This window comes from Erinaceus europaeus, chromosome 19 (genome assembly GCF_950295315.1).
Source record: "Erinaceus europaeus chromosome 19, mEriEur2.1, whole genome shotgun sequence".
NCBI classification, from domain to species: domain Eukaryota; kingdom Metazoa; phylum Chordata; class Mammalia; order Eulipotyphla; family Erinaceidae; genus Erinaceus; species Erinaceus europaeus.
In genome coordinates, this window is record NC_080180.1 from 15,814,211 (window position 1) to 15,828,232 (window position 14,022).

General features: G+C 39.0%; 1 protein-coding gene across 1 annotated transcript in view; it reads left to right on the forward strand.

Annotated features, from left to right (window-relative positions):
• CFH (complement factor H) overlaps positions 1-14,022 on the forward strand; it is a 61,494-nt gene that overhangs the window by 17,224 nt on the left and 30,248 nt on the right. Inside the window, exons 6-9 of the mRNA XM_007539760.3 lie at positions 1,968-2,138; positions 2,594-2,767; positions 8,809-9,003; positions 9,766-9,942. Coding sequence (XP_007539822.2) covers positions 1,968-2,138; positions 2,594-2,767; positions 8,809-9,003; positions 9,766-9,942 — 717 coding nt within the window. The remainder of the gene's footprint in view (positions 1-1,967; positions 2,139-2,593; positions 2,768-8,808; positions 9,004-9,765; positions 9,943-14,022) is intronic.

Below are 14,022 nucleotides of genomic sequence, written 5' to 3' on the forward strand. Positions count from 1 at the left end.
CACTGTAATATGAGCGCTTAACCAGGTGCACCACCACCTGGCCCCTTCACTTCTGTTTCATAATTGAGGGAAGGGTTGTTCAAAGAAGTTAAATCACATGTCCAAGGTCATCATGACATCAATGGTAGAGTTAGAACTCAAACCTTGGTAATTTGATGCCAGTGCCCATACTCTTTACTAATTAAATTGTAGTTTTTGTGGTTAAAATAAAATGCCAAACATTGCTGTTGCAAGCCTTTTGGCTTCCAGAACAGGCTCTTTTTTAATCTGAGAAGTGATTCATCATTTATTTCCTTTGATTTTTTAAAATATTTATTTATTTATTCCCTTTTGTTGCCCTTGTTTTATTGTTGTTATTGATGTCGTTGTTGGACAGGACACAGAGAATGGAGAGAGGAGGGGAAAGACAGAAATGGGGAGAGAAAGACAGACACTTCCAGACCTGCTTCACTGCTTGCGAAGCGACTCCCCTGCAGGTGGGGAGCCAGGGGCTCGAACCGGGATCCTTATGCCGGTCCTTGTGCTTTGCGCCACCTGCACTTATCTCACTGCACTACAGCCCGACTCCCCCCACTTTGATGTTTTTTAATGACACTGTAGGAAAATACTTTACATTTGCACTGAGTCTAGTATAAATTTCAGTAATCTAAATTGAATCCACTAAATCAATCTTGGATCTTAAAAGCAGATGTAGAGCAAATTGTAAGTCAAGATTTCCTTGGTTCCAATGATACTGAAGCATAATTCTGCATACTGACAAGTCTGTGATTTTGACTTTTCCAATGTAACTTTATGCTCAGTTTATTTGCAAGTATCATGCTTCCTTGTACGTGTCTGGTTGAAGCTTCTGCCATTTTGTTTTTCTTAACATTTTCTCAAAATTCCCGGTTATCTACACTCTCCTAGTCTTCGTCCATTTTATATTGAGATGCAGTGAATTAAGCATCCTTCTCCCTGTTAAAATAATAAAATATATCTATTTTTGTCATTTATTTTGCTTGAGAGAAAGAGCCCAGAGGAGTGCTTGACTTTGTTTGGCACATGGTGTGCTGGGGCTTGAGGCCAGAATCTCTGAGGCTCTGGGAGTGTGTGTCTGGTGTGGAACCATTTCACATCTCCCTGGCCACATTCCCTTTAGGATACTTCTCTTTGACACACCAGTCTTCAAGTCAATAGTGATAAAATGGGTATGCACTGCAGCAGATGATGTACGCTCTAGACATCCTTGGGTTGGGTTACTCCTGACTACCTTCTGTGGTTAGTGTAAGCTTCATGGAATGACCAATGCATGAAATAAGACCTAAAGGGGAATTGGGTGATAGCGCAGCGGGTTAAGCTCAGGTGGCGCAAAGCACAAGGACCGCAGTAAGGATCCCAGTTCGAGCCCCTGGCTCCCCACCTTCAGGGGGGTCGCTTCACAAGTGGTGAAGCAGGTCTGCAGGTGTCTGTCTTTCTCTCTCCCTCTCTGTCTTCCCTTCCTCTCTCCATTTCTCTCTGTCCTATCCAACAATGACAATGACAACAATAAAACAACAAGGGCAACAAAAGGGAAGAAAGAGAGGGGGGGAGGGAGGGAAAGGAAAAAAGAAAGAAAGAAAGAAAGAAAGAAAGAAAGAAAGAAAGAAAGAGAGAAAGAAAGAGAGAAAGAAAGAAAGAGAAATGAAACCTAAAGGAACAATGGTCATTCAAAGGGAGCTGAGGAAAGGAAAAGAAACGTGGGCTGTCGAAAGAGTAGTCGTTTCTCAGAAAATATAGCCAGCAACAGAATTTCAATCAATTTTAATTCTCTTTAAAAATGAGTGCTAAGAACAAGAACATTTATTTATCAAACATTCAGCTCAAAACAGAACTTTATCTGGTTGCCAGACTGAACTACTGGAAATAAAATCAGTGTCTTATATACTATGTCTTGGATAGCATCCCTTACCATTTAACAAATATTTTGGAACATAATCTTTTCCATGTAGAAATTTCTTGTGAAGTACCAGGTATTGTGAATGGAATAGCCATATCTCAGAAGAAATTTTATAGGAACAACGAACGACTTCAGTATAAATGCAACAAAGGCTTTGAATACAGTGAAAGGGGAGATGCTGTCTGCACGTCATTTGGATGGAGTCCCGTTCCCGCATGCAAAGGTGATGTTTTATTCTATTTCCAATGTTCTTTGCTAGGTGTTTTCTTAATAATCCATTGATTAATGCTTTCTTTTTGTGGTGCTGGGACTTCACACATGCATGATTTCCCTACTCTGGGGCTACTTTTTCATTCAGATAGAGAAACAGAAAGAAAAGAAGAGGTGGACAGAGACAAACAGAGAGATACCATAGCACAAGGTACTTTATGTGGAATACCATGAAGTATGTGTTACCTTTGACGAAAGAAGACATTTGTGTCCCACGGGCACAGACAAGAAATACAGTAGAGAAAAATGGAAGTGACATGGCAGGAAAGGAAGGCTGTGAGGCAGTGTTCACTGTAGTCCCCTTTCCTGACGGGATGCTACAGCAGCAGCAGCAACAACGAGAAGATAATATCTCCTTTCTTTAGTAGTGCTGATTCTTACATTATCTACACTCTTCTCCTTTTTCAGAAGTAACATGTACTCCTCCTTATATTCCCAATGGTTTCTATGAACCTCAAAAACACAAATACAGAACTGAAGATACTGTCACGTATGAGTGTAAAGATGGCTTCTTTCCCACCACCCAGGGAACTACAGTGAAATGCACCATTACTGGCTGGGTACCTGCACCAAGATGTGGTTGTAAGTCGCATTTATAGGTTGATTGCGTCTTAACTGTGAAATTATATCCTTATAACTACAAAAAAAGGTAAACATGATCAGTCCCTCTGTTTTACTGTCTATGTAAGAATGCAGTTTTAGATACTTTAAAAAAAAAACTTTTCTATGTAGCCAATCTTCAGTAGAATAATACACATTATTACCATGTAAGACTTTTATTTTTATTTTTTTAACATTTTTTAAAATATTTATTTTATTTATTTATTCCCTTTTGTTGCCTTTGTTGTTTTATTGTTGTAGTTATTATTGTTGTTGTCGTTATCGGATAGGACAGAGAGAAATGGAGAGAGGAGGGGAAGACAGAGAGGAGGAGAGAAAGATAGACACCTGCAGACCTGCTTCACCGCCTGTGAAGCGACTCCCCTGCAGGTGGGGAGCCGGGGTTCGAACCGCATGTAAGACTTTTAATTGTTAGCTATGCACTGTTAAACATGCAGGTTTTTCCATTGGGAGTTTAATGATTTACAGTCTAGTCTTTAACACGGGCACAACCTCTTATCTCCCCCTGATTGGTGTATTGGAGTCACACCAGGATCCCAATGTCCCTTTATCTGGTCCCTCTACCTCCTTCTCCAGAGTCTTTAGTTTTGGTGTGATATGCCAATACCCAGCCCAAGTTTTACCTCCTATCTTCACTTACTCTCCTTTATTCTTAACTTTCAACTATAAGCGAGATTATTTGATATTGATCTCTTTCTTTCTGGCTTGTGTAACTCAAGTTCTGATCAAGATACAGCAAAGGAAATGACTCAATCATTTTAACAACTGCATAGTACTCATGTTTATGCACTACAGTTTGTTTAGCCATTGCTGGGCATCTGGGTTGCTTCCAAGTTTGGCCTATTACAGACCGTGTTGGTATGAACATAGGTGTGCATCAGTCTTTGTGGATAGGTGTTTTGTTTGCCCTGAGTTTATCCCCAGGAAAGGGATTGCTGGGTTATATGGTAGGTTTGTATTTCTCTCTCTTTCCCCCCCTTCCCTCCCCTTCCTCCTCCCTCTTTTTTTTTTTTTTTTTTTAAATCAGAGCACTGGTCAGCTCTGCCTTATGGTGGTGCTGAGGACTGAATCTGGGACTTCTCAACCTCAAGCACGAGAGTCTCTTTGCATAATCATTCTGCTATCTATTCCTGCCATATATCTCTAAGTAATCTAATTCCAGTTCGGAATAAAGCACTAGATAATAACTGCATTATTTAAATTGGTATATTAGTTATGTGTCATTGAGTAATAAGTTTCCCTTACAGGGCCAGGCAGTGGTGCCCCGGGTTAAGCGCACATAGTATGAAGCATAGGGACCAGCACAAGTGGTGAAGCAGGTCTGCAGGTGTCTTTCTTTCTTCCTCTCTGTCTTCTCCTCCTCTCTCCATTTCTTTCTGTCATATACAACAGCAACAAAAATGGAAAAAATGTCCGCCAGGTGCAGTGGATTCATAGTGCAGGCACCAAGCTCCAGTGATAAACCTGGAAGCAAAAAAGAAAAAAAACAAAAAACGTTTCCTTGAAAGAAAGCATATTAACTCAAAAAACTAACCCTTCATTATCTCAGAGTGTCTATTGCTTTGAGAATTTGATATTAACTTAGTTAACTAGTTCCCAGTCAGACTTGTGATGCAGTGAGACCTAGTGTCCTCGGCTGTAGTCACTTCATAAAATGAGGACAGAAGGATTTGCTTTCAAGATGGTCCCCTCACATCCCTCTTATGCCCTCGGCAGGACACCTCAGTACCCCACCACACGGTTCGTGTTTTATTGGCATCTAGCATTGCCCAGAATGGGTTACCTGAGTGTAACAGAGAGAGGGAGGAGGACCCCGTGCCACTTCTAATCTACCGTATAAGAATGCACTGTTACCCAGCCATACTTCCTCCAGAGTGAGGTGCTAAGTCTTGAGACACTATGAGAAGGGAATGATTCTCTGCTTTCTGAAGGAATGACTGCTGAATTGTCCCAAGACCACTGCACATAGCAAAAAGGCAATCAGTTCAGTAACATCTTTCATTTCTGGGTGTTTCTTGTCAAGCGTTTTCTGTTTTTACAGTCACATTCACTTTCTTTATATGTGTCATTGTGGAAGGTCTTACAATAAGTTAAATAATATTCTGTGAAGGGAAAAAAATAGTACACCAAAAACTTCAGTGCTAATTCCAGGCATATGTCCAAAATGATTTATATAAAACAAATTCCTTAGGGGCCAGGCGATAACGCACCTGGCTAAATGTATTTATTTATTATTTATGTATTTATGTATTTATTTTTGCCTCTAGGGTTATTGCTGGGGATCGATGAATCTATAGTTTGTGAAGCCATTTTTTTCAATTTTTTTTTTGATAGAACAGAGAGAAATTTAGAGGGGAGAGGAAGAGAAAAAGTAAGACAGCTGAAAACCTGCTTCACTGTTAGTGAAGAGGACCCCCCCCCACACACAGGTGCAGAGGCAGAGCTCGAACTGGGATCCTTTAGCACGTTCTTGCGCTTTGTAATATGTGTGCTTAAGCCTGTGAGCCACTGCCTGGCCCCCATTAAATACACTTATTATCACGCATGAAGACCTGGGTTTGAGCTTCCACTTCCCACCTGTAGGGGGAAAACTTCACGAGTGGTGAGGCAGGTCTGCAGGCGTTTATCTTTCTTGCTTCCTTTCTCCCCCCCCCCCGCCCCTCTCAATTTCTCTCTGTCCTATCAAATATAATAGAATGGAAAAGGAAAAAAAATAGTCACCTGGAGTGGTGGATAGGTGTCTTGTTTGCCCTGAGTTTATCCCCAGGAAAGGGATTGCTGACTTCTATAGTGGGTCCATATTCCTCTCTCTCTTCTCTCCTTCTTCCTCTCCCACCCTTAGTGCCAGCACCAAGCCCCAGTGATAACCCTGGGGGCAATTAAAAAAATTCCTTAAAAACACAAGTTCATTAAAGAGGAAGCTGCCATCAATATTAAACAGGTTTGAGTGTGCGTTGCGTAATAATTATGAATAAAGTATCTTATCATGTTAGTGAAAATGCTGTCTTGACCTCACTGAACAAGATTATTCCACATGAGACTATAGTCATTCTGTTTGACAAGATGGAGATTAGCAAGTCAAATGATTTTTCAAGCATCTGAAATCATTACATAAACTGATTTGATTATCAGATGCAAGATTTTGTATGTTAGAAAAAAACTAGAAATTTTGAGCCCCCAGTTCCCCACCTGTGCATGTGGGGGGGTATTCACTTCATGGGCAGTGAAGCAAGTCTGCAGGTGTCTATCTCTCTCTCCCCCCTCTATCTTCCCCTTCTCTCTCAATTTCTCTCTGTTCTGTCCAACAACAACAATAGCAATGGCAACAATAACAACAACAACTAGGGCAACAACAAAGGCAACAAAATAGGTAAATGGCCTCTAGAAGCAGTGGATTTGTAGTGTAGGCACTGGGCCCCAGCAATGACCCTGGAGGCAAAAACAAAACAAAACCAAACCTAGAATTTTACTTAAATAGAATGAGACTATATTAATGCTTTAACTTTAATATTGGATTCTTATAAAAATGATGGAAAATGTAAATAAAGACTCAATATGTAAACAAATGACAATTATGTACTACTGATCACTGATATCTATAGAAGTGATTCACTCAGTTCATTAAATAGTTAACATATGAAATAATTCAACAATTGTAATTCGTATAGAAAGTCTAGAAACTACTGACAATTTTTCTTTAACCAGCCAGAAAGTAAAATTAAACAGTGAATTTTTTTAAAAATATTTTTAAATTTATTTATTCCTCTTGTTGCCCTTGTTGTTTTATTATTGTAGTTATTATTGATATCGTTGTTGTTGGATAGGACAGAGAGAAATGGAGAGAGGAGGGGAAGACAGGGGGTAGGAGAGAAAGATAGACACCTGCAGACCTGCTTCACTGCTTGTGAAGCGACTCCCCTGCAGGTGGGGAAGCCAGGGGCTCGAACCTGGATCCTTGTGCCAGTCCTTGAGCTCTGCACCATGTGTGAATTTTTTTTTTCTTTTGCTTCCAGGATTATTGCTGAGGCTTGGTACCTGCACAATGACTCCACTGATCCAGGAGGCCTTTTTTTTTTTAATTTTATTGGCTAGGATAGAGAAATTGAGAGTGAGTGTGTGGGGGCGAGGATAGACACCTGCAGACTTGCTTCACTGCTTGTGAGGTGACCCCCCACCCCCCGCGCAGGTGGGGAGCTAAGGGCTCAAACTGGGATCCTCTCATGGGTCCTTTGAAACAGTAAACTCAAAAACAGATGAAGATGATAATGAGTACACTGTTTACATGTCTGTGTATGTACATATATGACGGATCATTTTAAATGTGTGTTTAAAAGTATAACATAATACTTTTACAGAAATGAGCTTGATATTAGAATATCACAAGCTATGTAATAAAAAACAAAAATTATTCAGAAAAACTATGCTCATGGGCTGAGGGAGTAATAGCAGTTTATATAAGAGACTTTCATGATTCATGATTCAGCCACCCCAGATACCAGGTTCAGTCCTCAGCATCACCATAAGCTTAACAGTATTCTGATAAAAGTAAGTAAACAATAATAAAAATAAACTCAAAACTATTCATTACATATAAATAACAAAATAACTCACCTATTAAAGTTGAAGAGATATGCCTTAAGACATTTGCAAATTAAATTTTTTTATTGTCTTTATTTATTTGATAGAGATATCCAGAAACTGAGAGGAAGTGGGAGATAGAGAAGGAAAGAGACAGAGAGACAACTCTATCACAGCGTTCCCTCTTCAGGTGGGGACCGGAGGCTTGACATGTTACAGTGCACGCTTAATCAGCCTTGGCCCCCGTAATTTGCAAATTAAGAAACATTTTTAGCAGCTGAAAAGGCCTTTAGATGGAGGTGAGAGTGTTTTGCAGACATCACGGGAGATGAGAGATTGTACCCATGTGCCAAAAACTGTACCCATGTGCCAAAAACTGTACTGTAACCCGCTACCCACCCCCTCTACCCTTAAATAGAGGAAAATATATTTCTTGGTTTAAATAAAAGAAAACTCACTTCAGTGATTGGCTTGGATAAGAATGATATTTTGGGGGCTGGGTGGTGGTGAACTTGGCAGAGTGAGTACTTTATAATGCTCAAGGATCCAGGTTCAGACCCCCAGTCCCCACCTACAAGAGGAAGCTTCATAAGTGGGAAAACAGTGGGGCAGGTGCTTGCTTCTCTTGCTCCCTTCCTCCCTATCTCCTTTTCTCCTCTGAACATCTTCTGTCCTATAAAATAAAATAAATAAAAATGTAAAAATGATATTTTTCTGATAGAACTGAAGTGTGGTCATGGAAATTTTCATATTTCTTTACATTTTGTACATTTTTTCCAATAAATAGAAAAAATAACTCATCTATATTAATCTAAAAGAATCCTGCTATCTCTCTTCATTGCACTGGTCTAAGTACAAAATGACGGGCTCTGAATTTTTATATGAATGGAAAAGAATGCAGTAGAAGGCAGATAAGTTGAGTGATAAAATCCACACTGTCATCTCTCATCCATCATGCCCCCTTTACTGAACAGGCCTGCAGTGCACGTGCAGTGGATAAGTCATTAAATTCTTATGCACAGTTGACTTCCCTGGAGATTGTTTATACAAGTCTTTATATCATATATGACAGAAGACAAAGTTTATGTTCACTAGCAGGAACCCACTTACCACAGTAACCTGACCTTTATGACTGTTATTGTTGCAGAAACCCAAATCAGTGAGTGAAGTTATGCTAGTAAGAATAGAATTTTTTAAATCTTTATTTATTTATTTATTTATTGGATAGAGACAGCCAGAAGAGGGAAGGGGGCAATAGCGTGAGAGACCACTGCTTCACCACTTGCAAAGCTTTTCCTCTGAAGGTGAGGACATTGGAAGGTGAGCTCAACCAGGTGCCACCACCCAGCCCAAGAGTGTAATTTAACAAACAAGCAATATCTAGCTGATCCTATGTTTCTCTTTTCTTTTCTTTTTATTGCCAGTGAAACCTTGTGACTTTCCAGAAATAAAACATGGACGTCTATATGAAGAAGGCTATTATAGACCATACTTCCCAGCACCAATAGGAAAATCTTATTACTATCACTGTGATGAAAATTTTGAGCCTCCTACACAAACTTATTGGGGCCAAATTTCTTGCACAAAAGAAGGATGGAAGCCAAAATTACTCTGCCGAAGTAAGCAAGTGTCTTCAAACCTATGTGTGAATCTTTCAAAATGTAGAGGAAAAAAATGTGAGGACTGGGGCCAGGTGGTAGTGCACATGCTACAGCACACAAGGATTCAGGTTCAAGCCCCCAAGTCATAACATGCGGAAAGCTTCACAAGTGAAGTAGTGCTGCAGGTGTCTGTCTGTCTGTCTCTCTCTATCACCCATGTCCCTCTCAATTTCTGGCTGTGTCTATCCAATAAATAAATAAAGATAATGAAAATAAAATTAAAAACAGAATAATAAAAAATTTTTTAAATGTGAGTACAACTAAGTCTTGAGTGACAAAAACAAGGCCAAGAGATGAGTTGTATGAACAAAGGAAAACAAATCAGTATTTACTTTATGGGGAGGTTTCATAAAAATTACATGAGAATGAAAATAGGGGTAAGAATGGACACACCGGTTAACATACTTGTAAAGCTAAAGCTAAATAAATAACATTTTTAATCATTTGGTCAAGTTTTAGCTTTTCTTGCATGATAATATCAGGAAAAAAATAGATCATTACATTAACCACATATGTTTATTTTCCAATTTCATTCATTTTTAAAAAAATATTTTATTTATTTATTAATGAGAAAGATAGGAGAGAGAGAGAAAGAACCAGACATCACTCTGGTACATGTGCTGTCAAGGATTGAACACAGGACCTCAAGCTTGAGAGTCCAGTGCCTTAGCCATTGCACCACCTTCCGGACCACTCATTTATCTTTTGTATGATCTTTAGGAAAATGTATTCTTGATTACTTGGCACATGGACAAATTCAACAATGGAAAAGAAAATACTATCAAGGGGAAACTGCAAGAGTTACCTGCCATTCTGGTTACAGTCTCGAAAATGGTCAGAGTATAGTAACGTGTACAGAAAACGACTGGGTTCCTCCTGCCAAATGCCTCCCTGTCAGTAAGTAACGTGGTCTGGGATTCTAGCATGTTTCTGACGTCCTAGGACTCATCTATATTATCTGTTGCAAAGAGTTTATATTAGCTTCTTGCTTTGCCAATACACTCATTTAGGTTTTCATGTGTGGATGACTGGGTACACAGATTTCTTCATAAGTACACAGAAAAGTGGATGACACACTTACACTTCTATTCCCTTTTATTGAGGGGGGCTAATGTTTACAGTGCAGTCACTGCCACATGAAGATCATTTCTTTATGCATTCATTCTTTCTCCTCTTCCTTCCACATAGTCCTTTGCTTTGATGCAATACACCATGTCCAGACCTGGTCTTTCTTTGTGTTCTCCTTCCTTGTCCCTATTTATTAAGTCCCACTTATAATTCAGATTATTAAATAGTTGTCCTCCTTTTAGCTTATCTCACTTGACATGATGTTTTCAACTTCCAACCAAGATGATAAAAAGATGACTTCATCATTTTTAACCACTGAGTAGTATTTCACCATATAAATATACTACTTTTGTTTTTTTATCTTTTTTTGCTGGAGCTCAGTGCCTACACTATGAATCTACTGCTCCTTAGGCCATTTTTTTCTGATTTATTTGCACAGGACAGAGAGAACTTAAGAGAGGAGGGGAAGGTAAAGAGGGAGAAAGAAACCTGCAGACCTGCTTCACAGCTTGTGAAGTGACCCTGCTGCAGGTGGGGAGCCGGGGGCTTGAACCAAGGTCCTCTTATCTCAGTTTCTTGCACAAGGAAGAAACATGCTCTTAAGCCAATGCGCCACCGCCTGACCCCCTACACTACTATTTAGCCACTCATGTGTCATTGAACATCTGGATTCTCCCAATTTTTGGCAATTGCAGATTGTGTGGCTATGATGTAGATATATCTTAAATCCACTTTAAAAATTGTTAATTACTTATGAGAAAGGACAGATGTTAGGACAAGATTCTGACACAAGACAGCACTAAGGATTCAACCTGTGGCCTCTGAGATGCCAGGTAGCGATCTCTATACTCAAACAGACTGCGTTATCTCCCCAGCCTGTGCTTAATAGTAGACATTATACAAGGAAAAAGAAAACGTCTAAGATGAGAAGTGGCATCATCAGGATGTCACAATGGGAGTTTGTGCTGTCACCTTCACAAACATAGTGATGTTAACATCAATCCACAGATGACACTATTTTTGTGGGAGTGTAGAAACTTACTAGAGACTTTCCAGGGCTTGTTGAAGCAAATTATGCAAGACTGGATGCACTAAATGGCTTCATTTACCTCCATCACCCCTGCTTAGTATGTGAGTGAGCTACCAGCTTTCTCAACTGTGCTTGTAAATGCAAAAAAGACCCACTCTTTCTCCCCATATCCAGACCACATTAGGTGTCTGAATGACTGGGTAGCAGGGAGAAGCTTGGAACTCGACACAGCACCTACTGATAGATAGTCCACCTACTTCCCACAGGGAGTGACTGCTTTGTGGATTCTCCTCACTCCCTGGGAGGCCCCAGCTTTCTGTACACCTGCCCCATACTCCATGGTGACCTACACACTCTCATAATGTGAATCTTTGCTGAGAGGTACTGATCACACAAATAAAGTCAACCAATGCAGCAGGAGTGGGAGAGAGCATATTCTTCACTACCCAATGAAAGCAAACAGAAAAGTGCAACAGCGGGACTAGCTTCACAAGGCTGAGAGATGACATAAAACCTAAGAGCTACTCCCAGGAAAACACAAGCTATGTGGATCTCATATATTCATAAGTTGTTTTTTTTTTTCAGAGAAATTCTCAAAATCTCTAGCAATTGACAGAAAAGTTATTGTCTTCCATAGTGAGCCAGTACAGACTTGCTGAAATAATTGTCTCTCAGATGCAAAAACACTAATGCAGCTTTTCAGAAGCATGAAAAATTCAGGGAATATGACACTCTGAAGCAACAAGAGAACTTTACTAATAACTAATCCCAAATAACAGAGATATATAGCTTGCCTCATAAAGAATTTGAATAGTTATTTGAAGGAAGTATAATGAATTACAAAAAAAAGGCTTTGGCAATTATTTTAAAACCTAAGGAAAACAGCCAGAAAGCATAAGAAGAACCAAACTGAAATTCTTTAATTGAAGAATAGAATGAATATGAAAAGCATCTACGGCAGACTTTATCAAGAAGAATCTGTGAGGTAGAAGATAGGTGGTTTGATATCTAGTCACAGGAAATTACTGGAGTGAGAATCTTGGACTGAAGAGAATTTGAATGAACTATGAGAAATCATCAAGGGAAATCTACAAGACATTATTAAAACTACAGACATGGAGAGATGAATAGGGTAAAATTTTCTTTTAAGTAGCATTGACTGATACGTAACAAATCAATAAGTAGGGACATTCAATATAAAAGCACTTAAGTCCCCAAACATATTTAACCCAATTTAATTACAAAACATATTCTAACAAAACTTGTTAAAATCAAAGACAAAATTTAAAGGCAGAGAAAAAAGAAAAGATTTCACATACAAGGACAACTTTATGGACAGTTTACTAACAGAAGCCAGGCATGCCTGAAGAAACTGTATGTATTCAAAGTGCCAAATTAAAAAAAAAAAGTTTAACCAAGAATACTTTACCTAGAAAAACTGTCGGAAAGAAGTAAAAGACAGATGAAGAATTTCTTATGCAAATGAAAGCTGAGAGTTCATCAACAGTAGACTCTGCTTACAAGAGAACTAAAGAGTAGTTGCTAAATCTGGGGAAGGGAAATGAGGAGAAATGATCAGAGTTCCAGTTCTGAAATGAGTGCATTCTGAAATCTAGTACTAAACAAGTGTGGCTGCAGTAAGCAACACTATAGTATATATCTGATAGTCACTAAGTGGACAGTTTTGAAGGTTTTCACTACAGACACACTCAAAGAAAATGAGAAAAGAATTTGAGCATAATACTTGTTGGCTTGCCATGTAGTCATACATTCATGAAGACAGTCATCAGGCTTAAGGATTATAAAAATGTTTAAATCACACATAATCATTATGGCCAGAAATATTCATACAGGGATGCCTTGCATAAGGTATTTTGTTCAATGACTGACTACATCTAGGATGGTTGGTTGGTGGTCCCCTAACTCCTGCACCCAGAGACGTTATAGCTGCTGTAACACCACCAGCAACATTTTACACTGAAGCAATCTCATGAACCTCCTGTTTACTGAATGTCTTGATAACACCACTTTTCCTTCTGCTTGATTTAATCGCATGCTACTTTGTCCATCATCTCTCCTATCCTCACAACATCCACTACTACTGCCAGTAAGAAGTCACATCAAGTGATTGATCTGCAAATGGAATTAAAGTGAAAGTGGAAATTAGTGATGGTTATGGTTCACAAGTCAGACATGTTCCATTCCACCATAGGTACAGTCGTGAAGAAAAAGAACAAGAAGCACTGTTAAAGTATCTTCTTTATTGAGATCAAGGAGATTAGCCAACGTTTTAGAGGACCAGGATCAGACATGGAGAATCTTCTAATATCCTGGAATGACCAAAGCCACATCCCTTTCAGCACCATGCTCCTCAAAAGCAAAGCAAATGGTTTATTTTCAGCGTTAAAAGGAAAGGCTGAACCCAGTATGACGCTGAGTTTACTGCTGGCTCTGTAGCACTTGCACAGTGATGTACCTGCTGCATGCATTTCTCCAAGCACAGCCCAGGCATGGTTGTATCCAAGTAGTGACAGTGATGCAGCATATAATTTAGAGGCTTGCTTTCTGTCCCAGAGTCTCTAGGACTGTAACTAGGCATGGGCTTTATGGGACACTGTCTGTTACATTTTAGAAGATTTCTAATGTACTTGTGCAATATACATATCCATGTAAACAGTTCCTTTTTGGTTTACATTTTTTAAATTTGATATTACCTTTTAATAAAATGTTATAATATTATAATATAGATTTGCATTTCTTATTAATTATTGATGGCTTATATTTATATACACTTTGACAGTTGCATTTAATAATGTAATAATTTTTTTTTTGGCTATTTATTTCTATTTTGGATAAAGAAAGAGAAATTGAGAAGGAAG